The 21,345-nt window shown below is 42.9% G+C and overlaps 1 protein-coding gene across 1 annotated transcript in view; it reads right to left on the bottom strand.

Moving 5' to 3' along the window:
- The window catches only part of CFAP299 (cilia and flagella associated protein 299), a 1,014,471-nt gene that overhangs the window by 879,665 nt on the left and 113,461 nt on the right, over positions 1 to 21,345 (bottom strand). The window contains exon 2 of the mRNA XM_073655199.1: positions 13,487 to 13,617. Within this exon, the coding sequence (XP_073511300.1) occupies positions 13,487 to 13,617 (131 nt within the window). The remainder of the gene's footprint in view (positions 1 to 13,486; positions 13,618 to 21,345) is intronic.

Genomic DNA, 21,345 nt, shown 5'->3' with positions numbered 1-21,345 from the left:
AAGTATCCCGTGGTCCCGAAGCATTTCCTTTGAAAAAATTAAGTGTCCAAACTACAGGTGGTGTAGCTTGCTTAACAGCCGGGATAATCCGCTGACTAGCAGACACTGCTACTAGGCACAAAGTATTTCCTGGGCTAGATGCAGTTAAATATTTGTAAGTAGATACTCTTGTTGGATGCTGAGAAAGCATTCCATAGAGTCTCCTGGCACGCCATATATGATTCTCTTAAAAAGCTTGGGGTAGGGGTCTAGGGGACCCTTTTATAGCCAAAATCACGGCCCTGTATCACAATACGTCACCTAGGCTGAAGATAAATGGAACTGTAGCACCGAGGGCTCGGTTGCTACAGACGTATTGCACCTTACCCAGAGGTGTGATATCTCACTCTCAGATAAGGATGGAGTGTGGATCAGGACCCGACACCTGCATGCATTACACCACATTGCCGTGGGGCAGGGCGACCAATATGCCCCTGAGATGGGCACGACAGTCCCTGTCCCTGGCTGGAGTGGGGGGAGGGAACACTGAGGAAGGGGAACCCTGCAGTGCAGGAGCAGGGAGGAAGCAGTTCCTGGGTGCATTGAGAAGGGAGTATAAAAGGTGGGCACCATCTTAGTTCAGTGCAGAGAAGTCTGAGCAGAAGTGGCAGGGAGCAGGGGCTCTGCATGAGCTCTGCTCCGGAGGCGGGCCTAGTAACAGAGGCCCAGGCCTGCAAGAGGGAGAAGGAAGGAAGAGGAGCGGAGAAGGCTCCAGGAACGAGGAATGAAGGGATCCCAGGGGTGCGGACGGGCGAGTCGCCACCGCACGCCCGAATCCACCTGCGTGGAGGGGTCAGGCCAAAGGGGGAGACCGGTCCCCGAACTAGTGGAGGCAGGAAACGACCCTCAGCTAGAAACCGGAGGCTCTGACATTTTATGTGGCGCAGCCCCTTGCTCCACCCGCTAGGAAGGCACCACATAGGGTCAGGGAAACTGGCGCCAAGTTTACCAAGAGGAGGCCCGAGGCAGCCGGACAGAAGTGTTGGTAAGAAAGGCCAGACAAAGGACACACAAAGGGGGTCCTGTGAAGCGCTCCAAAGTTATCTGGGAGTTGTCTGAGCCCCTCACCTGGTGAGCACAGTACGACGTGGGCAGCCGTTACCTGCAGACGTGGTCTGGATAATAAGAACTGTGAGTAAAGGCCCTGAACTGCATCACTGACTCCGTGTCGTTACTGCTGCTGCCCTGCACCATCACCCCCATCCTCCGCATACACTGCCCTGAGGCTATACTCCTCCCGTGGGGAGTTATGCTACGCTCTGCTGCACCCACAACACCAGCCTTAGCGGTCTGCCCTGTAGCGGCGGTTCACTCTGACCGCAATCCACGGGTGGCGTAGTCGGACATTTAAACATCAAAACCACATAAATCGTTCCGCCACTGGTTTGACCGCCCTGAGCCACGGAACCGGATCGCCGCCACGAAGACTACAACCACCAGCATCCACCAAAAAGGGTCCGGCTCCGGGTGTCCCAAGGCCCAGGGGGTGCGTCAGAACATTTTCATCACCTTTCACAATCACCAATGGGACAAGGCAGGGATGTCCTCTGTCCCCTCTCTTATACATCCTAGTGACGGAGCACCTGCTCTCATCAATTCGCCATAACCCCAATATTAGGTGGATTGAGGTGGGAGGCACCGAGTACAAGTGCTCTCTATTTGCTGATGATGTCCTAGTATATATCACTCAATCACATATATCCATCCCTGCTGTTATGGCTGAAATAGATCACTTTGTTACATGGTAAAATTTTAAAATCAATGCAGCGAAGTCTGAGGCCCTCGATGTCTCCCTCCCTAAATCCATATAGGATTCCATCCAGTCCAACTTTCCCTTTGCCTGGCCCTCACAGGGTATCAAATACTTAGGAATTCCTATTCATAGAGACCTCTCCCATCTATGTTATCTTAATTTTGGGCCCTTTATTGAACAATTCCATACAGACCACGGTTGGCAAGTTAGAACTGTAAGATTCACTACGTGAACCACTGGTGTTTTGTGGAAAAGCACATGTACACCGCGTTCCAAATTATTATGCAAAAAGTGTTTAGGAGTGATAAGGGAAGAATTTGTTTGTTTGTCAGTTAAACTCATTGATGGTGATGTGTGTCAGGGCTCTTTATATCACTGTAAGCAATTGCAGACACCTGTGCTAATTAGTTTGGCAGGTGTGTCCAATGAAAGGCAAGACTACTTAAGAAGGCTCTCTCACATTATTAAGCAGCCTACATTTTCTGCCAAAATGGGAAAGAAAAAGGATGTGTCGGCTGCTGAGAAGCAACAAATTGTGGAGTGTTTAGGTCAAGGCATGACTACAATCAACATTGTGCGATGATCAGGATGAAGTGTGTAGCTGATTCACAGTACACACGTGTGCGTGCTGATAAGGGCAAATTGAGGACTCTTTCCTACAGGCAATTACGTCAGGTTGAAACAGCAGCGGCAAAAAAGCCTTGTCATAGCAGCAGACAAGTTTTTGAAGCTGCTTGTGCCTCCAACGTCCCCCGAACAACAAGATGCAGGGTCCTTCAGAGGTTTGCAGCTGTGCATATGCCATCCTGTCGACCTCCTCTATCCACTTCACACAAGCAGAAACGGCTCCAGTGGGCCAAACATTACATGAAGACTGATTTCAAAACTGTTTTGTTCACGGATGAGTGCCGTGCAGCGCTCGATGGTCCAGATGAATGGAGTGGAGGATGGCTGGTTGATGGACACCCCACGCAAACACGGCTACAGCGCCAACAAGGAGGAGGTGGAGTAATGTTTTGGGCTGGAATCATGGGGAGAGAGATTGTCGGCCCCTTTAGGATCCCTGAAGGCGCTAAAGAGGAACTCCATAATGTATGTGGATTTTCTCAAACAGCACTTCCTGCCATGGTTCAAGAAGAAGAACCGTGTATTTCACAGCAAGATCATTTTTCTGCATGATAATGCACCATCTCATGCTGCACATAAAACATCTGCATCTCTGGCTGATATGGGCATAAAAGGGGACAAACTTATGGTGTGACCCCCATGCTCCCCTGACCTCTACCCCATTCAGAACCTTTGGAGCATCATTAAAAGGAGTGTCTATGATGGCGGGAGGCAGTTCACATCTAAGCAACAGCTCTGGGAGGGTATTCTGTCCTCATGCAAAACAATTGAAGCAGAAACCATCCAAAACCTGACAAATTCAATGGACGAGAGAGTTCAGAAGCTCCTTTCGAACAAGGGGTCCTATGTGAAAATGTAACATCACCTAGAATAAAGTTTTGAGTTGAAAACTGTTTGATTTCAGTTTCTAACAACCTGCTAATGCTTATAATTTCAAAAATGACCATTTTTTTGGTCTTTATTAAAATGAAAAGGTTGATCGAAAAGTTTGGGGGATCTAAGAGTGTGGCAACCCAGTAGTCATGATTACTTCGAATTCTGACAATATGAGGGTCATGCTGCAGGTAGTGCAGCAAGAAGGCACTTATGTGTCTTGCGCATCTCGGAGCCCCAAAATTATTTTCCGGGCTAGATGCAGCTAAAAATTATTTTTAATTTTAAATCTGGTGAAGCTTATTATAGATGGCCTAATAGGATCAGTGCTGCACACTGCTACAAAGCCCAAATTATTTTCCAGTCAAGATACAGATAAACATGATTAGTAATTTGAAAGCTTAAAACGGTTGGTAGGGTGATTTTAACCAATCATCAAGCTTTTACTCTCCCCAGGATGACACAGGGGTAGAAAAGTCGTTTCGGATCCATGATTTGTTCATCTTTATGAACGTGAGTCTGTCTACATTATCAGTGGAGAGCCGCGTGCGCTTATCTGTCAGCACACCACCAGCAGCGCTGAACACACGTTCAGACAGAACGCTGGCTGCGGGGCATGACAAGATCTCCAAGGCGTAAGTGGCTAGCTCCGGCCATTTATCCAGATTGGAAGCCCAAAAAGAGCAAGGGTCCAGTGACACAGTCGTGGCTTCAATGTTTACTTGGAGATACTCCTGTACCATCGTCTCTAGGCGTTGACTATGTGTCAGACTTCTTGTCTCCTGTGGCCTTGCAAAGGATGGGCTAAAAAAGTGGTGAAATGATTCCGCAAAATTGATGTTACCAGCAGATACTGTGGTTCTGTTACGGTTTGAGTGCTGAACACTTGACGGTCCCACGGTTGGCAAGTTGGAACTGTAAGATTCACTACGTGCACCACTGGTATTTTGTGGAAAAGCACATGTAAGATTCTGCAACAGTCTCTGCTGATACTCCTGCATGCGTGCATCCCTTTCTATGGCAGGAATAATTTCTGCAAATTTACTTTTGTACCGGGAATCTAACAGTGTGGCAACCCAGTAGTCAGGATTATTTCTAATTCTCACAATTTGAGGGTCATGTTGCAGGTAGTGCAGCAAGAAGGCACTCATGTGTGTTGCGCATCCAGGAGCACCAAGTCCCTGTTGTGTTGGTGGCGAGGTAGCAATCATGCTTCCTTCCTCTGTCCTCTCCCCCCAACCTCGCACAACAGAAATGTGATCAAGGTCTCCCTCATCTGATGAGTCTTCCATCAGTTCGTCCTCCACTTCTTCCTGGGCTCCTGCACCTTCCTCACTAGTTTGGCTGCTACCATGCGCCCTGGTAAAATCATCTCCCCCACCCTCACATGCCTGCCGCCTTGGTGCTGCCGACCGTCTGGACCTTGCAGATGTTAGCCCTTCCGCATACAACTCCTCCTCCTCTACTTCCTCCACCTCCTCTTGTGCCACCACCTGACTCCGAATTCTGTTTAACATGTGCTCCAGCATGTAAATCACCGGAATAGTCATGCTGATAATGGCATCGTCAGCACTAAACATCTTCGTCGCCATTTCAAAACTGTGCAGAAGGGTGCATAGGTCCCTGATCTGAGACCACTCCTCCAGCGTGATTTGCCCCACCTCTGAATCTCGTTGGCCCAGGCTATACGTCAGAACGTATTGCACCAGGGCTTGTCGGTGCTGCCACAGTCGCTGCAACATGTGCAGAGTTGAATTCCACCGGGTAGGCACATCGCATTTTAGCCGGTGAAGTGGCAGGCCCAACGACTTCTGTAGAGATGTAAGTCGCTGAGCTGCGGGATGCGAACGGCGGAAGTGAGCACACAGCGACCGTGCCCTCTGCAGAAGGCCATCTAGTCTGGGATAGTGGGCTAAACATTGCTGGACAACCAGGTTCAACACGTGAGCCATACAAGGCACGTGTGTGACATTGCCCCGGCGAAGGGCCGCACCCAGGTTTGCAGCATTGTCGCACACGGCCTTCCCTGGTTTCAGGTCCAGTGGAGACAACCATTCATGAAATTGGTTCTCCAGAGCTGACCACAACTCCTCAGCTGTGTGACTCACATTTCCCAGACATTTCAATGTAAAAACCGCCTGATGACGTTGAGCCCTACTGCCAGCATAGTAAGGAGGTGTGCAGGATCCCTTCTGCGCAGTTAGAAAGCTTGTGGCATGACCAGACAGCCTTTGGGTGCAGGTGGAAGACCGAGAGGAGGTTGAGGAGGCAGAAGCAGTGGAGGAAAAATGACATAAAGAGGATTGACGCACAACTCGTGGGGACGGCAAGACTTGGACAGCAGCCCCTTGTCCTGCTGTCACCATAGTTACCCAGTGCCCAGTCAGCGACATGTAACGCCCCTGTCCATGCCTACTCGTCCAAGTGTCTGTGGTGAAATGCACCCTGTCACACACAGAGTTTCTCAAAGAAGCGGTGATGTTGTGTGCGACATGCTGGTGGAGCGCAGGCACACCTTTCTTTGAGAAGTAGTGCCGACTGGGCATCTGGTACTGGGGCACTGCGACGGACATAAGGTCTCGAAAATCCTCTGTGTCCACCAGGCGGAAAGGCAGCATTTCTGTAGCCAAGAGCTTGCAGATGGTGAAATTCAACCTCTTAGCTTTCTCATGGCTAGGAGGAAATGGTCTTTTACTTGTCCACATCTGAGGGACCGAGGGCTGGCTATTGTGCTTAGACGGGGTTGATAAGGGTGTCCCCGGCAAACTGCCGGTCTGTGAGGAAGATGCAGGCGGACATGTTAGGTTGCCTTGATCCAAAGGTGGTGCTATCGATGTCGGACAGCGCTCAAGATCAGCTGGTGTTACCACCTCCAAAGAAAATGATGACCTGCCAATCACGCTGGCTGTTGCGGGTAAAGAGGTGGCAGGTCTGCGCCCCAAAACAGGTGTGACTGCTGTCCCCCCAGTCACAGAGGATGAAGAGGCCGCGGATGCACAAGATATGGCAGACGGTGGTTGGCCCGGCCGGCTAGACCGCATTGTAGCACACTGAGCTTCCCACTGCAACTTATGCTTCATGTCCATGAGCCGGTTCATGCATGAAGTACTCAAACTATGTATTTTTTGGCCTCTACTTAGCTTTTGCTGACAAATGTTACAGATAACACGAGTTGGGTCATCTTTATCGATCTGAAAAAATGCCCAGGCTATGCAAGGCTTAGCACCCATGCGACCTGAAGAGCCACCACGACTTGTGGTGAGAGGCAGAGTTGTGTTTGAGGATGCAGTTGTTGACGTGCTTCCAGTACTACGTCTCTGTCCAGGAAGGCGCAACCTGACCTCGTCGTCACTAGCATCTTCCTCCACCTCCTCTGCTGACCTCATCTCTTGGCTGACTGTGGGTTGACAGTAAGTGGGATCTCCGACCTCATCATCATCACCCTGTGCGTTATCACACCCGTCGTCCTCAGAGCCAACCTGTTCCTGCCCTGACAAAAAACTAAAGTTGTCGCTCCAATCAGGTATTTGAGTCTTATCATCGTCTTCCTCATTGTCTCCACCAACAGGAGTTACAGTTTGGGAATGAGGGTCTACATTATGGTCAGAACCTTCTGCGTCTGGTCCTGGATCCGACTCATAAAGATTCTGGGCATCAGTGCAGATCATTTCCTCGTCTGGATTCACAGAAGCGCTGGAGTCGACCTCTGATTCCCAGGCTATAGTATGAGTAAACAGCTCTGCAGACTCAACCATCTGTTCTACCTCATACTCAGACGGGCAGCTGGAGATTTGGGAGCTGTGAGGAAGCAAGTGCGATTTGGGTGACACCTTTGAGGACTGGAGTATTTGTGATGTTGAAGTTGATGTGGAGGAGAGCCCACTTAAAGGAGCACTTGATATCCGTTGAAGCACCTGCTGTTTTTGTGCCTCATCTGGAATTTGTAGCGATTGGCGTGGCCGTAAGAAAGGGATCTTATCACATTGTCCGCTAAAAGAAGTAGACATTTTAGTTTGGCTGGAAGATGGTCTTTCTTCTGCACCTACCCCACGGACACAACCTTTTTTCCCCTTCCCAAAACGCCTATTCCCCTTTCCACCAGCAGCAGGCCTTTTTCCACTCATTTTGGTGGTTAACTAATTCACAACTCTGGAGTTGTTTGCACAAAAAAACAATGGATGGTAACCGAGCAGAGCTGAGTGGCCAAACTGTGGTATTAGGCCAAAACTATTGGCTGGGTTAGATGCAGAAAAAAATTATTTTTAATTTGCAACCTGATGGAGGTCAGTATAGATGGACTAATAGACCAAGTCCCACACACCGCTAGAAGCCCAAATATTTTTTCAGAGCTAGATGCAGAAAAAAATTATTTTTAATTTGCAACCTGATGGAGGTCAGTATAGATGGACTAATAGACCAAGTCCCACACACCGCTAGAAGCTCAAATATTTTTTCAGAGCTAGATGCAGAAAAAAATTATATCCAATTTGCAACCTGCTGGAGGTCAGTATAGAAGGACTAATAGAACAAGTCCCACACACTGCTAGAAGCCCAAATATTTTTTCAGAGCTAAATGAAGAAAAAAATTATTTTTAATTTGCAACCTGATGGAGGTCAGTATAGATGGACTAATAGACCAAGTCCCACACACTGCTAGAAGCCCAAATATTTTTTCAGAGCTAGATGCAGAAAAAAATTATTTTTAATTTGCAACCTGATGGAGGTCAGTATAGATGGACTAATAGACCAAGTCCCACACACTGCTAGAAGCCCAAATATTTTTTCAGAGCTAGATGCAGAAAAAAATTATTTTTAATTTGCAACCTGATGGAGGTCAGTATAGATGGACTAATAGACCAAGTCCCACACACCGCTAGAAGCCCAAATATTTTTTCAGAGCTAGATGCAGAAAAAAATTATATTCAATTTGCAACCTGCTGGACGTCAGTATAGAAGGACTAATAGAACAAGTCCCACACACTGCTAGAAGCCCAAATATTTTTTCAGAGCTAAATGAAGAAAAAAATTATTTTTAATTTGCAACCTGATGGAGGTCAGTATAGATGGACTAATAGACCAAGTCCCACACACTGCTAGAAGCCCAAATATTTTTTCTGAGCTAGATGCAGAAAAAAATTATTTTTAATTTGCAACCTGATGGAGGTCAGTATAGATGGACTAATAGACCAAGTCCCACACACCGCTAGAAGCCCAAATATTTTTTCAGAGCTAGATGCAGAAAATTTTTTTATTCAATTTGCAACCTGATGGAGGTCAGTATAGATGGACTAATAGACCAAGTCCCACACACTGCTAGAAGCCCAAATATTTTTTCAGAGCTAGATGCAGAAAAAAAATATTTTTAATTTGCAACCTGATGGAGGTCAGTATAGATGGACTAATAGACCAAGTCCCACACACTGCTAGAAGCCCAAATATTTTTTCAGAGCTAGATGCAGAAAAAAATTATTTTTAATTTGCAACCTGATGGAGGTCAGTATAGATGGACTAATAGAACAAGTCCCACACGCTGCTAGAAGCCCAAATATTTTTTCAGAGATAAATGAAGAAAAAAATTATTTTTAATTTGCAACCTGATGGAGGTCAGTATAGATGGACTAATAGACCAAGTCCCACACACTGCTAGATGCCCAAATATTTTTTCAGAGCTAGATGCAGAAAAAAATTATTTTTAATTTGCAACCTGATGGAGGTCAGTATAGATGGACTAATAGACCAAGTCCCACACACTGCTAGAAGCCCAAATATTTTTTCAGAGCTAGATGCAGAAAAAAATTATATTCAGTTTGCAACCTGATGGAGGTCAGTATAGATGGACTAATAGAATGATGCTATGCCCAAAAGATTTTACTTCACTAGGTGCAGTAAAAAAATTGGTATTCTATACACAGGTGGTATATCTTGCAACACAGATAGGCTACTCCACTGACTAACACACTCTGCAATAGGCCAAAAAGGATTAGCTTTGCTAGATTCAGCCAAATGCTATGAAAAAAACTTGCACAGCACTGGCACAGACCTGCCTGGCAAAAACTGATAGAAACTGATGTAACCTAGTCCTGAAAAGGACTCCAATTACAATTAGTCTTTACTCCCACAATCTATCTATTTAAGAGCACAGACCTGCCTGATAAAAGTCGTAGGAAATGCTGTAACCTAGTCCTTAAAAGGACTGCAATCACAACTATTCCCTACTCCCAAGCTATCTGTATATTTGTGCGAAAATTGGCTTGAAATTAACAAGGTATAGCGCACACAGCAACAGCGGTGCCGTCTAACACGCAGCTGCAGCAGTGAGAAAATGGTGGCGACGGGGAAAATGGCTTGGTCTTATAGGGCAAGGACATGTGACATACACTGCCAATCACACATGCCCTTGCTTGTGTGAAAAAAAGCACTTCGCTCCGTGTGTGCGCTGCTGATAGGCTGACAGATTGCACCTCCCCACTGCAAATGCGGGAAAGAGAAAAAAAAATGGAGATCTTCATTGTTCCTGCAGAGATCCATCCCCTGCCCCTCCCCCCGCCCCGCTGTACACTCAAACTGCGTATTAACATTAATTTTCATCATTACTGAGAAAAAATCCAGTTATGATTTTGGTGCACGAACAGTTATCGAACATAACCTCGAACAGCCGAATTTTTCTCAAATTGTTCGTGTTCGCCGACCGGCTCGAACACCGCCCAAAACAGCTCGAATTTGAGATTGGCGAACAGTTCGAGTAGAACAACGCTCATCTCTACTAGAGACTAAAATTACGGGGAACCCCACGCCAATTTTTTTTTTAATAAATCCTTTATTTTAACACTAAATGAAAAGTACAGTAAGCAACACTATCACTGTACTTCTTATATATGTGACTGACATGTTTCTATGTATCTAATCTATGTGTGATGCTCTATCTTTCTGTTCTAAATTGTCGGGTACCGATGCTGAATTGCCGGCCGGCTTTTTTAAAGAGACGGTGCATGAAAACACTAATATTTTTCTAAATAAATCCTTTACACTAAATGACAAGTACAGTAAGCAACACTGTCACTGTACTTCATATATATGTGACTGACATGTTTCTATCTATTTAATCTATGTGTGAAGCTCTATTCTTTCTGTTCTAAGTTGTCGGGTTCCGGTGTATGCCACTGCTGAATTGCCGGCTTTTCATGTTTCACTGTGAGCACTGTTCCCATTGATTTGGGCAACCACCTCCCCCAATACATTCTACATTATTGTTAGTTGCTTTCCTTCATGTAGAATTAACCTACAAGGAAAGAAAGGGTTCATTTTCATTCCGATATTTGTGTCCCATTGACTTGCATTGGTTTCCGGTATCGGAATCGGCGATATCCAATACTTTTTGAGTATCGGCCCGATCCAATCCGATCCGATATTTCCTGATATCGGAATGTATCGCTCAACACTACTTATCACTCCTAAACACTTTTTGCATAACAATTTGGAACACAGTGTAATGTGTTTGAGGATTCTGTAAAATAAGAGAAACTTAAAAATAAATAAACTATAGCCGTAATTCATCAAGGCTGAATTTTGTACACCAGTCTTGATGAAGGGTCAGTTGGAATAATGAGCCAAATTCATTAAGTTGTGCGCCTCATCATGAATTTGGCATATCTTTCAGTTACTGTACACCAGCATAAGAAATGTATTCCAGTCAGCCACTTTTCTGGAGTAAATTACGAGGGATTTGTTGGCCACAACCCACCATTCCCCTCCTCCCTAAGCTTTATATACTTTTAAAAAAGTTGACAGTGTGCATAAAATTGCCAAAAGTCGCATCATTTTTGCACAACTACAAGTTGCGAAAAAATGTGCAAAACTTGAAACAGTTTTACATCCCAATTCTGGCACAATCTGTTTGGTCCAGTTTTAATAAACTTTTTACATCCAGTGACCAATCAAAAGTTTCCTTAAATAAGAATTTGTTAGAAGAAAAAATTATTTTAGCTTTCAACTCAGGTGTCTGCTCTGATACTAAGTGCATACGTAATTCAACTCTATAATCATCTCAGCATTGAGAATCTTACAGGTCAGAAAACGTTTGCCTGCTGACTTAGTTCACAGTAAAAATACAAATTGCGCTTTACTTACTCAGCCCCCGATCCACTCCTGTGTCTCTATTGTTGCTTGGTCATGGGTTGCAACAGTGACGTCACGTAGACTGCAGTGGAGCCAATTACTCGGAATGAGCAGCTGAACTCAGTGATTGGCTGCAGCACAGTCAACATGGAATCACTGCTGCAGCCAAACAACTGAGACCAGGGTAGTGTTGAAGACACAGCGATGGACCCGGGGAGGGTAAGTGTGATATTTGCTTTTAACAAAAACTGAGTCAACAGGCAAAAGTTTTCTGGGACTAATCATCTAATGCGCAATCACCTATATTTGCAAAAAGAAAGCACTTTCCAATTTACTCATTTTGCCGAAAATGTATAAATTTCCCGATTGTGCTACAAGTCAGCTGATGCCAGACATATAAAACTTTGTGGTCCCATTTCCACATTCCATGCCTTCCTTCGGACTTTTCAATGTTCCGATCTGATCATTGATGTAGAGATTGATGTATAATAGGCGACTGAGAACGTTTAGTCACATACTGAGCATGCGCAGATAAATCACTCAATGAACACAGAAAATGTCAGACTGGAAGTGTGACATGTATAAAATGATATGCAAATTGCCTCTTCAGAGAGGATGAGGACTTGAACTCTAGTGCTAATTATTGGAAGTACATACAGCCAAACCAGATCTCATGCTTTGCACTGAGGAGGAGGAAACACGCCGAAACACGTATCTGCAAATTGAGATCCTGATTTGGCTTTTATCCTTAGTCATGTGGCAAAACTCATAAAGGGTCTATAGTGACTTTTAAGATTGCTACATCCAATAGGTGGCACTAGAGTTCAAGTCCTCTTCCCCTCTGAAGAGCAAGTTTACATAATAATTTCCCAGAGGAACACTGAATGACTTGAACACTGAGCGAGTATGTTCTATTAACCCTTTCGCCGAGTATGCTCGGGCCGAGCTCCGAGTATTTATAGCTGCTCGGTGATATGGTTGAATCGCTCCCTTGTGCATGATTTGCGACTGTTTGACAGCTTTATTATATGTGAGGAAAATCTATTTCTTACACATTCCTCACATGTAATAAAGCAGTCAAACAGTTGCAAATCATGCACACGGGAGCGATTTAACCTTATCACCGAGCAGCTGTAAATACTCGGAGCTCGGCCCGAGCATACTCGGACAGAACATACTCGCTCAACCCTACATATAAGCCATCTTACACTGGCATGTCAGGCATGTCACTCTCCACAAGGAGAAACGTTACCCCTTAGACCCCATGTTTAAGACAAAAACATCAACTCCTAAAAAAAGACATCAAAATTTAAAAATATATATCTGGAGCTTTGTTGAATTACATATTAAAAAATATCCAAAAGTACTGAAAACCCCCTTTCAGTAATAAAAAAGAAATAAACTAACACATGCATTTGGTCAGGAGCAATATCCTTTTTAGTACCGCATATTGTCAGCAATGCTTCTTGGCATTCACGCTTTATCTATTCCAGTCTCTTACTTGGTTTCCTGAAGCCTAAAGACACAGTAAAACTCATCTGACAAAGAACAAATGAGCCTCGTGGAAAGGAAGGGAACATGCTGCCACAGAAGACTAAATAATGACTACGTTGTTCCTGTCAAGATTGGTACTCGTGTTTCAGTGATCAAACAAAAAAGAGGAAACTACTAGAGAAATCTTGATTTTACTGTCACTAACAGAACACTTGGGACGTTCTGGGCAGTGATTATTCTTGATCTGTTCCAGTACTTCCCTTGTTTCGGCATACATTTTTAGAAACGATGTACTGTCCCTGTGCTTTCATCATGGTCTGCTGGTTGTGCACACATATTTTTATGTTTATCCTCTTTTCATAAATTAGTAGCTTACAGTCAAATGTGGTCGCACAGCAGATATCTTCCAGCTCGCTCACCCTAACTGATCTGCTCAGCACATGTGTCTTGGTCCAATATCAGACCTGTAACTAGTGTCCTTATTTGATGTTGAGGGGAAGCACATGCCAATAAAACTGTTTCTAATCATACAGAGGAGATGCAGAGAATGTGGTCCACTTGTTACCAGACACAGCTGGGACTTACTTTTGTTGAGTTCTTTGGGCGAGTCTGGAAGCCTCTGCCGCAGCCTTTCTTGTCTCAAACTCTTCTCTTTTAAGTACCTCTCCACTTCCCCTGTAGCCCAGCTCTACCAGCTGACGGGCTAATTCTTCGTCCTACAGAACCAACAGAAAATAATTTGTTTTATTAATCTGTATTTTTACTATTTCCTTCTTTTAGTTAAAGGGTAACTGAAATTTCCAAAAACTTTTCATATGTCATAGAGACGGTACAGAAGTTTTGATCAGTGGGTGTCCACCGATTGACCACTAAACAAAAGAGCAGAAGCACTCAGCCGAGCTCTGGTCTCTATAGACAATGAAGATTGGCTCTGTAGATTTTCTATTGAGCCTAGCAAAGTTTTCTGGATGACCTCTCATGTTATGAGTGCTTAATAACTCTATGTCATATGTTAATTCCCCCCATATACAGCTCATATTTGGCCCCTGCTGGTGCAGATCACAGCTGATCGATGGAGGTGCTGAGGGTCGGACCCCTACAGACCTGATATTGTTTATCTATGTCTTATGGACAGGTCATAAATTGTTCAGCCCCAGACATCTTCATTAACCCTGATAGGACCACGCTTGTAAGAATATTCTAGCAAGGTTGCTACTAGCACCCAGAAAACTCGAGTAAGTAATGAGCTCACTGTGCCTGGGAAGCCTACTCTGCCCAGGTTTCAATTTGCTGATATGTGCTCTGCATGTATGAAACTGGCTCAGAAGCTCAGCCCACTCCATTAATGGAAACCTGACACCAGAAAAAAACACTATTAACCTGCAGATATGGGGTTAATCTGCAAGTTAATAGCGTTACTAACCTGCCCGGCGTCTGCACATAGCCAATTGTTGCGGGGAGAAAATTAACTTTATTTTCGCTGTAAGCATTCGGTTTCAGTCACTGGGGCAGCGCCAACACAGGTTAAGTCACCGCTCTGTATAGGCGGCTGTAACCGTGCCCCAAGCCCTGACTGACAGCCGACCCTAATGCTGAGTGAGTGTTAATCAGGGGGCATCAGGGGCGAGGTTACAGCGATGACTGAACCAGAATAAAGTTAATTTTCTCCCTGCAGCGTTCGGCTATGTGCAGGCGCCAGGCAGGTTAGTAACGCTATTAACCTGCAGATAACCCACATATTTGTAGTGTCAGGTTCCATTTAAGCAAGGATGTTGGCTGTGTTATTCAGCCGGCAGCTGAGTCCAAGTTTAATCTCCTAGATTTCCCTGTCAATTGTGATTGCAACATTTAAGAGGAATGGGAGAAGTGTCTCTTTTTACTGCCATTGCTCCTTCCTACTCCCTACAGCATGATTTAAGGCCCTCATGCCTGACATATCGGTACATCTATGAAGCCCAGCTTGTGCTTCCAATATACTGCAAGAATTAAAGTGTATTGTACAAAAGATCAAGTGATCCCTGGTTCAACACCTCTAGGGTGATTAATAACAAATGTAAAAAGCAAAATGAAAAATATTTTCTAAAAAAATAAAATATAAAAGTTAATTTCTCCCTTTTCCCAGAATGTTAAGGAATTCTTTAAAAAAAAAAGGTAACATAATTGGTATCACTGAGTGCACAACTATTTGAACTATTAAATATCATAGTATTATCTCATATGCTGTATGCCGAAAGTGAAAAATATCAAAATTGCTGTCTTCAGTCACTCTGCCTCCCCCAAAAAATGGATCAAAAAATGGAAGAAAGTCATATGGACTTTTGGTAAAGATTAAAACAATCCCTGATTCAATGCTATTGACAGAAAAATAATAAAATTAAAGCTTTTGCGGTGCTTTCACACTGTGTTTTGGCACCTGTTCGTTGGTCTCATCAGGGCTTACATTCTAAACCCCCTGCAAAACGGGATTCGGAAGTATGCGCCGACGGGGCCATAGACTATAATGGTGCCGACGGAGTGAACGTGTGCTCTGTTGTGCATCATTTTTAGGCATGTACGCAGTCTTCAACGTTTGAGTGTCCGCCCCCAGTAGTGTAGATCAGCCAAGAGGAAAAACTCTTAAAATATAACTTTTATTTTAAATCCTTAAAATTATGTACCTCCAATGTCCAATATAGACTATTCATACACCCTTAATACATAACAACAAACCCCTCATGTAGTAAAGAGGACCAACAAAGCTTAATGGTCTTGATAAATATATTTCAAGCCTTGTTAAGGACACAAAACATGAAAGCAGGACACTATGTAAACTTCTTATATAGCATGTTGGGGCGAATCAGTAATATTAATCCCATCTGGTCCATATATACCTTAAACATAGTGATATAAAACTTTTAACAATATGTGTGGATCTCACCCATTGACTTGTCCATGGGCATCCTCCAGGGTTTCCCTCCAAATGGCTGATCTACATTGTTTATATTCTGCCGTAAGTTTAAGCAGGTTGTAGCTAAATAATCCATCTCCAATAGGCATACATGCCTGGAAATGATGCACGTCAGAGCACACATCCACTCTGTCAGCAACATTATAGTATATGGCCCCGTCAGCGCGTACGCCCGAATCCCATTTTGCAGAGGGTTCGAATGTAAGCCCTAATGGGACAAACAAACGGGTGCAAAATGCAGTGTGAAAGCACCCTTAGAAGACGAGGTGCAAAAAATGTAAAGTTGAGAGTGGACCACTGGGATATTGCAGTCCAGGGAACCGAATAAACCTTAAGCTGGCCATATTTTCAGGTGTCCTAATTGTTCTGTACAGTGTTTAATAGCAATTGCCCCCTTACATGGGTACAGACATAGTAGTCTTTTTGGGCACTCCCTGACCTACGAAACTTGTCATGCAAATAATACATGTTACATTTTTATTAAGTACAGAAGTAATTCACAGTACCCGCACTTAATCAGGCCGACTTAATGAAAAAAGTAGACGGTATAGTGAAATAACTGCACTGGGTGGGTATAGAAAGTTATGTTAGATGGGAATTTATTGTATTGTGTAATATAATTAATCTTGTATTAAAAAGTTAATGAACTTATTGTCCCTTGTGCAAGGAAATAAGGAGAGTTTTGACTTATTATCTAAAACCAACATTCACATTTCTTGGTAGGCTATCGCTTAGATAAGTGATTGAATACTTAAATATTTAACATAGTCTTAAAATGGTAGTAAGTAAATAGTTAAGTAATAGACTAGGTGGGGCTAATGTTTGTTTTAGATTAGGATGAGTTCATCTAAGTTTGCTATCAAGTACTAAATACATGAATTAAACTGGTCTTAACAAGGCCATGAATTGTTTGGAGGATGGTTATTATACAAAGTGACCATTTTTTTGTACTGTATAATTTTTTTTTTAACTTTGTTTATAATGCCAAATTTATATATTGGGAATGAATACACAGTATACATATAGCATGATCCCTACATAACAAAAACACTCCTAATAAGGACTCTGTATTGATATTACAAACTGAACAAAAATGGAGTCACAAATTTATCATATAAAAATAAGGGTACATTCCCACGATCAGTGTTTTTTCAGGCTTTCACGCAGCAGAATTACCGCATGAATCCCGGACCTCAGGTCACTTGCGGTTTTCCTTTCATTTTTAATGCGTTTTTGTCTTTCTTTGGTATGTTAGATTAGACATGCAAAGATATAGATAGATAGATAGATAGATAGATAGATAGATAGATAGATAGATAGATATGGGGTAGATAGATATCCGTGAGACATATTATTAGTGCCGTACATGTGTACTTATATTAACCTTTTAAATAAATGGAAAAAAAGACATGGCGCCTCCCCTATTTTTGATAACCAGCAAAGGTAAAGCAGTCAGCTGTGGGCTGATATTATCAGTCCTTGGTTACTGGGCTCTTCCCAGCCTAAAAATATCAGCCCACAGCCACCCCAGACCCGGCGGCTCTGATGAGGGTTGTAGTCACTACCTGGCGCCTGTGAATAGCAGGAACTTTACTGCTATTCAGAGTTGCCGGAGCAAGGTTTGGAGAATGTGGACTACGTCAGAGATTCATGTTAACATTTTAACAAATAAATTGGTGAACGAGGGACTGCATCTTGTGTTTATTTCTGTCTTTCTATGTTTTTCAGGTATCCATTTCTGGACTACATTTGATTCGGTGGATTACTGTAGACCTGCATGGGATTTTTTTAATTTTTTTCAATAAAGTGGTGAACGAGAGATAGTGTGGTGGAGTCTTTATTCAAAATAAAAACTTTTTTGAGCGTGTGTATTTTTATTTTTTATTAATGGGTTAGTAATGGGGGTGTCTGATAGACACCTCTCCATTACTAACCCCAGGGGTTGATGGCAAATGAGAAATGGTGAGAAATCACAGCTGTCATCAACTCCAGATACCATTACCCTGATTGTCACTGCTCCAGGGCAATTGGGAATAGCAGGGCAAAGCACCAGAATTGGCGCATCTCATGCGATGCGCCAATTCTGGGGCAACTAAGGGCTTGTATTTTTAGGCTGGGACATGCCCAATAACCAGGGACCTTCCCAGCCTGATAATATAAGCCCGTAGCTGTCTGCTTTACCTTGGCTGGTTATCAAAAATAGGGAGGATCCCATGTTGTTTTTATAAATTAGTCTAAAAACACCTGTGTAAATGCACTTACAGCGCATGTACTTTTTTTAACTGCAGATTTTCAGCATCTAATGCAAGTCTATGGGGAAATACCGCACAGAAGACTGAGTGTTCCCTCAAGAGAAATTGACATGCTGTAGCTCGGTAACACGCACCGCCAGTGAGTTTACGCAGCGTAAAAAAAAGTACAGTGATCATGAGATTTCTATTACTCCCATCCACTGTGTTTGTACTGTACAACGCAGCGTTTTGGATGCAGCGAAAATATGCTACATCCAGAAAGCTAGTATTACTGATCACGGGCATGCAGCCTAGCAGTTTTATTATATCATGCTAAAACAGAACACAGTTCATATAACAATTTCAGCATCATAAAAGAAGGAGAAGAAAGAATAGCAGCATGTCAACATGATTAAGGCAATACCAAAAACATAATTCCATGAAAACTGTAAAAATTGTCAGTTTATAGAGAACAGATTAAAAAATACAAGTGGAGTTCCAGGGAAAGTACCCTAATTCAACATGCTCATTGTCAAATATAATACATAGCAATATAATGCAAAAGTGCTGGTGTATAACCATGAAGTATGTATAGTTGAAACTGGAAGTTTACATACACTATATAGAAATACACATATGCATATTTTTCTCAATATCTGACATGAAATCAGAATAAACCTATCCTGTTTTAGATCAATTAGGATTACCATAATTTTTAATTTTTGTCAAATGCCAGAATAATGACAGAGAGAGAATGTTTTAAGGCATTTTTATTACTTACTGCAAAGTCAAAACTTTACATACATTTCATTAGTATTTGGTACCATTGCCCTTAAACTGAATGACTTGGGTCAATCGTTTGGGATATCCTTCCACAAGCTTCTCACAATAGTTGGTCGGAATTTGGGCCCATTCCTCCTGACAAAACTGGTGTAACTGATCCAGGTTTGTAGGTCGCCTTGCTCGTGCCTGCCTTTTCAGCTTTGCCCATAACTTTTCAATAGGATTGAGATCAGGGCTTTGTGATGGCCACTCCAAAACATTGACTTTATTATCTTTAAGCCACTTTGTTACCATTTTAGCAGTATGCTTCAGGTCATTGTCCATTTGGAAGACCCATTTCAGTTTTAACTTCCTGGCTGATGTTTTGAGATGTTGCTTCAATATTGCCACATAATTTACTTTTCTCATGATGCCATCTATTTTGTGAAGTGCACCAGTCCTACCTGCAGCAAAACAACCCCACAACATGATGCTGCCACCCTTGTGTTTCACAGTTGGGATGGTGTTTTAGGCTTCCTAGCTTCTCCCTTTTTCCTCCAAACGTAACGATGGTCATTATGTCCAAAAAGTTCAATTTTAGTTTCATCAGACCACAGGACATGTCTCCAAAAATTAAGGTCTATGTTCTTTTGTGCATTTGCAGACATAATCTGGCTTTTTTATGTTTCTTTTGGAGTAATGGCTTCTTCCTGGCAGAGTGACCTTTCAGCTCATGTTGATACAGTACTCGTTTCACTGTGGATAGTGACACAATCTTACCAGCTGCTGCCATCATCTTCACAAGGTCATTTGCTTTTGTCCTTGGGTTGATATGCACATGTTGGACCAAAGCACGTTCATCTCTGGGACACAGAACCCATCTCCTTCCTGAGCGTGATGATGGCTGGACATTCCCATCTTGTTTATACTTGCATATAATTGTTTGTACAGATGAACGAGGCACCTTCAGGTATCTTGAAATTGTACCCAAGGATAAGCCAGACTTGTGCTAGTCCACAATTCTCTTCCTGAAATCTTAGCTGATTTCTTTAGACTTTCCCATGATGCTACACAAAGAAGCAGTGTTTTTCAGGTGTGCATTAAAATACATCCACAAGTGTGTCTCTAATTAACTCAGATGTTGCCAAAAAAATCAGAAGCTTCCAAACACATGAAATCATCATAGGGGCAGTCCAGAATTGTTGCATAGTAATCTTAGTGTATGTAAACTTTTGACTTTGCAGTAAGTAATAAAAATGCCTTAAAACATTCTCTCTCTCTCATTATTCTGGCAATTGACAAATATTTAAAATTATGCTAATCCTAATTGACCTAAAACGGGAAAGGTTTATTCTGATTTTATGTGAGATATTGAGAAAAACATGCATATGTGTCTTTTTATATAGTAACATAGTTTTTAAGGTTGAAGGAAGACTAAGTCCATCTAGTTCAACCCATAGCCTAACATGTTGATACAGAGGAAGGCAAAAAAAAACATGTGGCAAACACTAAGCTCCACATTGGGGAAAAAAATTCCTTCCCGACTCCATACGACAATCAGACTAGTTCCCTGGATCAACGCCCTATCAAGGAATCTAGTATATATAACCTGTAATATTCTACTTTTCAAGAAAGGCATCCATGCCCTTCTTAAATGTAAATAGTGAATCACTCATTACAACATCATGCGGCAGAGAGTTCCATAGTCTCACTGCTCTTACAGTAAAGAATCCCCGTCTGTGATTATGATTAAAACTTCTTTCCTCCAGACGTAGAAGATGCCCCCTTGTCCCCGTCTCTGGCCTCAGAGTAAAAAGATCAGTAGAAAGGTCTTTGTACTGTCCCCTCATATACTTGTACATAGTAATAAGATCACCCCTAAGCCTTCTTTTTTCCACAGTAAATAACCCCAAGTGTAATAACCTGTCTTGGTATTGCAGACCCCCCAGTCCTCTAATAACCTTGGTCGCTCTTCTCTGCACCCTCTCTAGTTCAGCTATGTCTTTCATATACACCGGAGACCAAAACTGTACACAGTATTCTAAGTGTGGTCGCACTAATGACTTGTATAGAGGTAAAATTATGTTCTCCTCATGAACATCTATGCCTCTTTTAATGCATCCCATTATTTTATTTGCCTTTTGCAGCAGCTGCCTGACACTGGCCACTAAACGTGAGCTTGTCGTCCACCAATACACCCAGGTCTTTTTCAGTTACAGTTTTGCCCAGTGTTTTACAATGAAGCATATAATTATACATTTTATTTCCTCTGCCCAAGTGCATTACCTTACATTTATCCCCATTAAAGCTCATTTGCCATTTATCAGCCCAAGCTTCTAGTTTACATAGGTCCTCCTGTAATATAAAATTGTCCTCCTCTGTATTGATTACCTTGCAGAGTTTAGTATCATCTGCAAATATTGAAATATTACTCTGTATGCCCCCTACAAGGTCATTAATAAATATGTTAAAAAGAAGGGGGCCCAATACTGACCCCTGTGGTA

The sequence above is a fragment of the Phyllobates terribilis genome, unplaced genomic scaffold, assembly GCF_046119375.1.
Source record: "Phyllobates terribilis strain yellow unplaced genomic scaffold, ASM4611937v1 Scaffold_1__5_contigs__length_1240528914, whole genome shotgun sequence".
Classification (NCBI taxonomy): domain Eukaryota; kingdom Metazoa; phylum Chordata; class Amphibia; order Anura; family Dendrobatidae; genus Phyllobates; species Phyllobates terribilis.
This window is presented reverse-complemented; position numbering and strand designations above follow the sequence as displayed.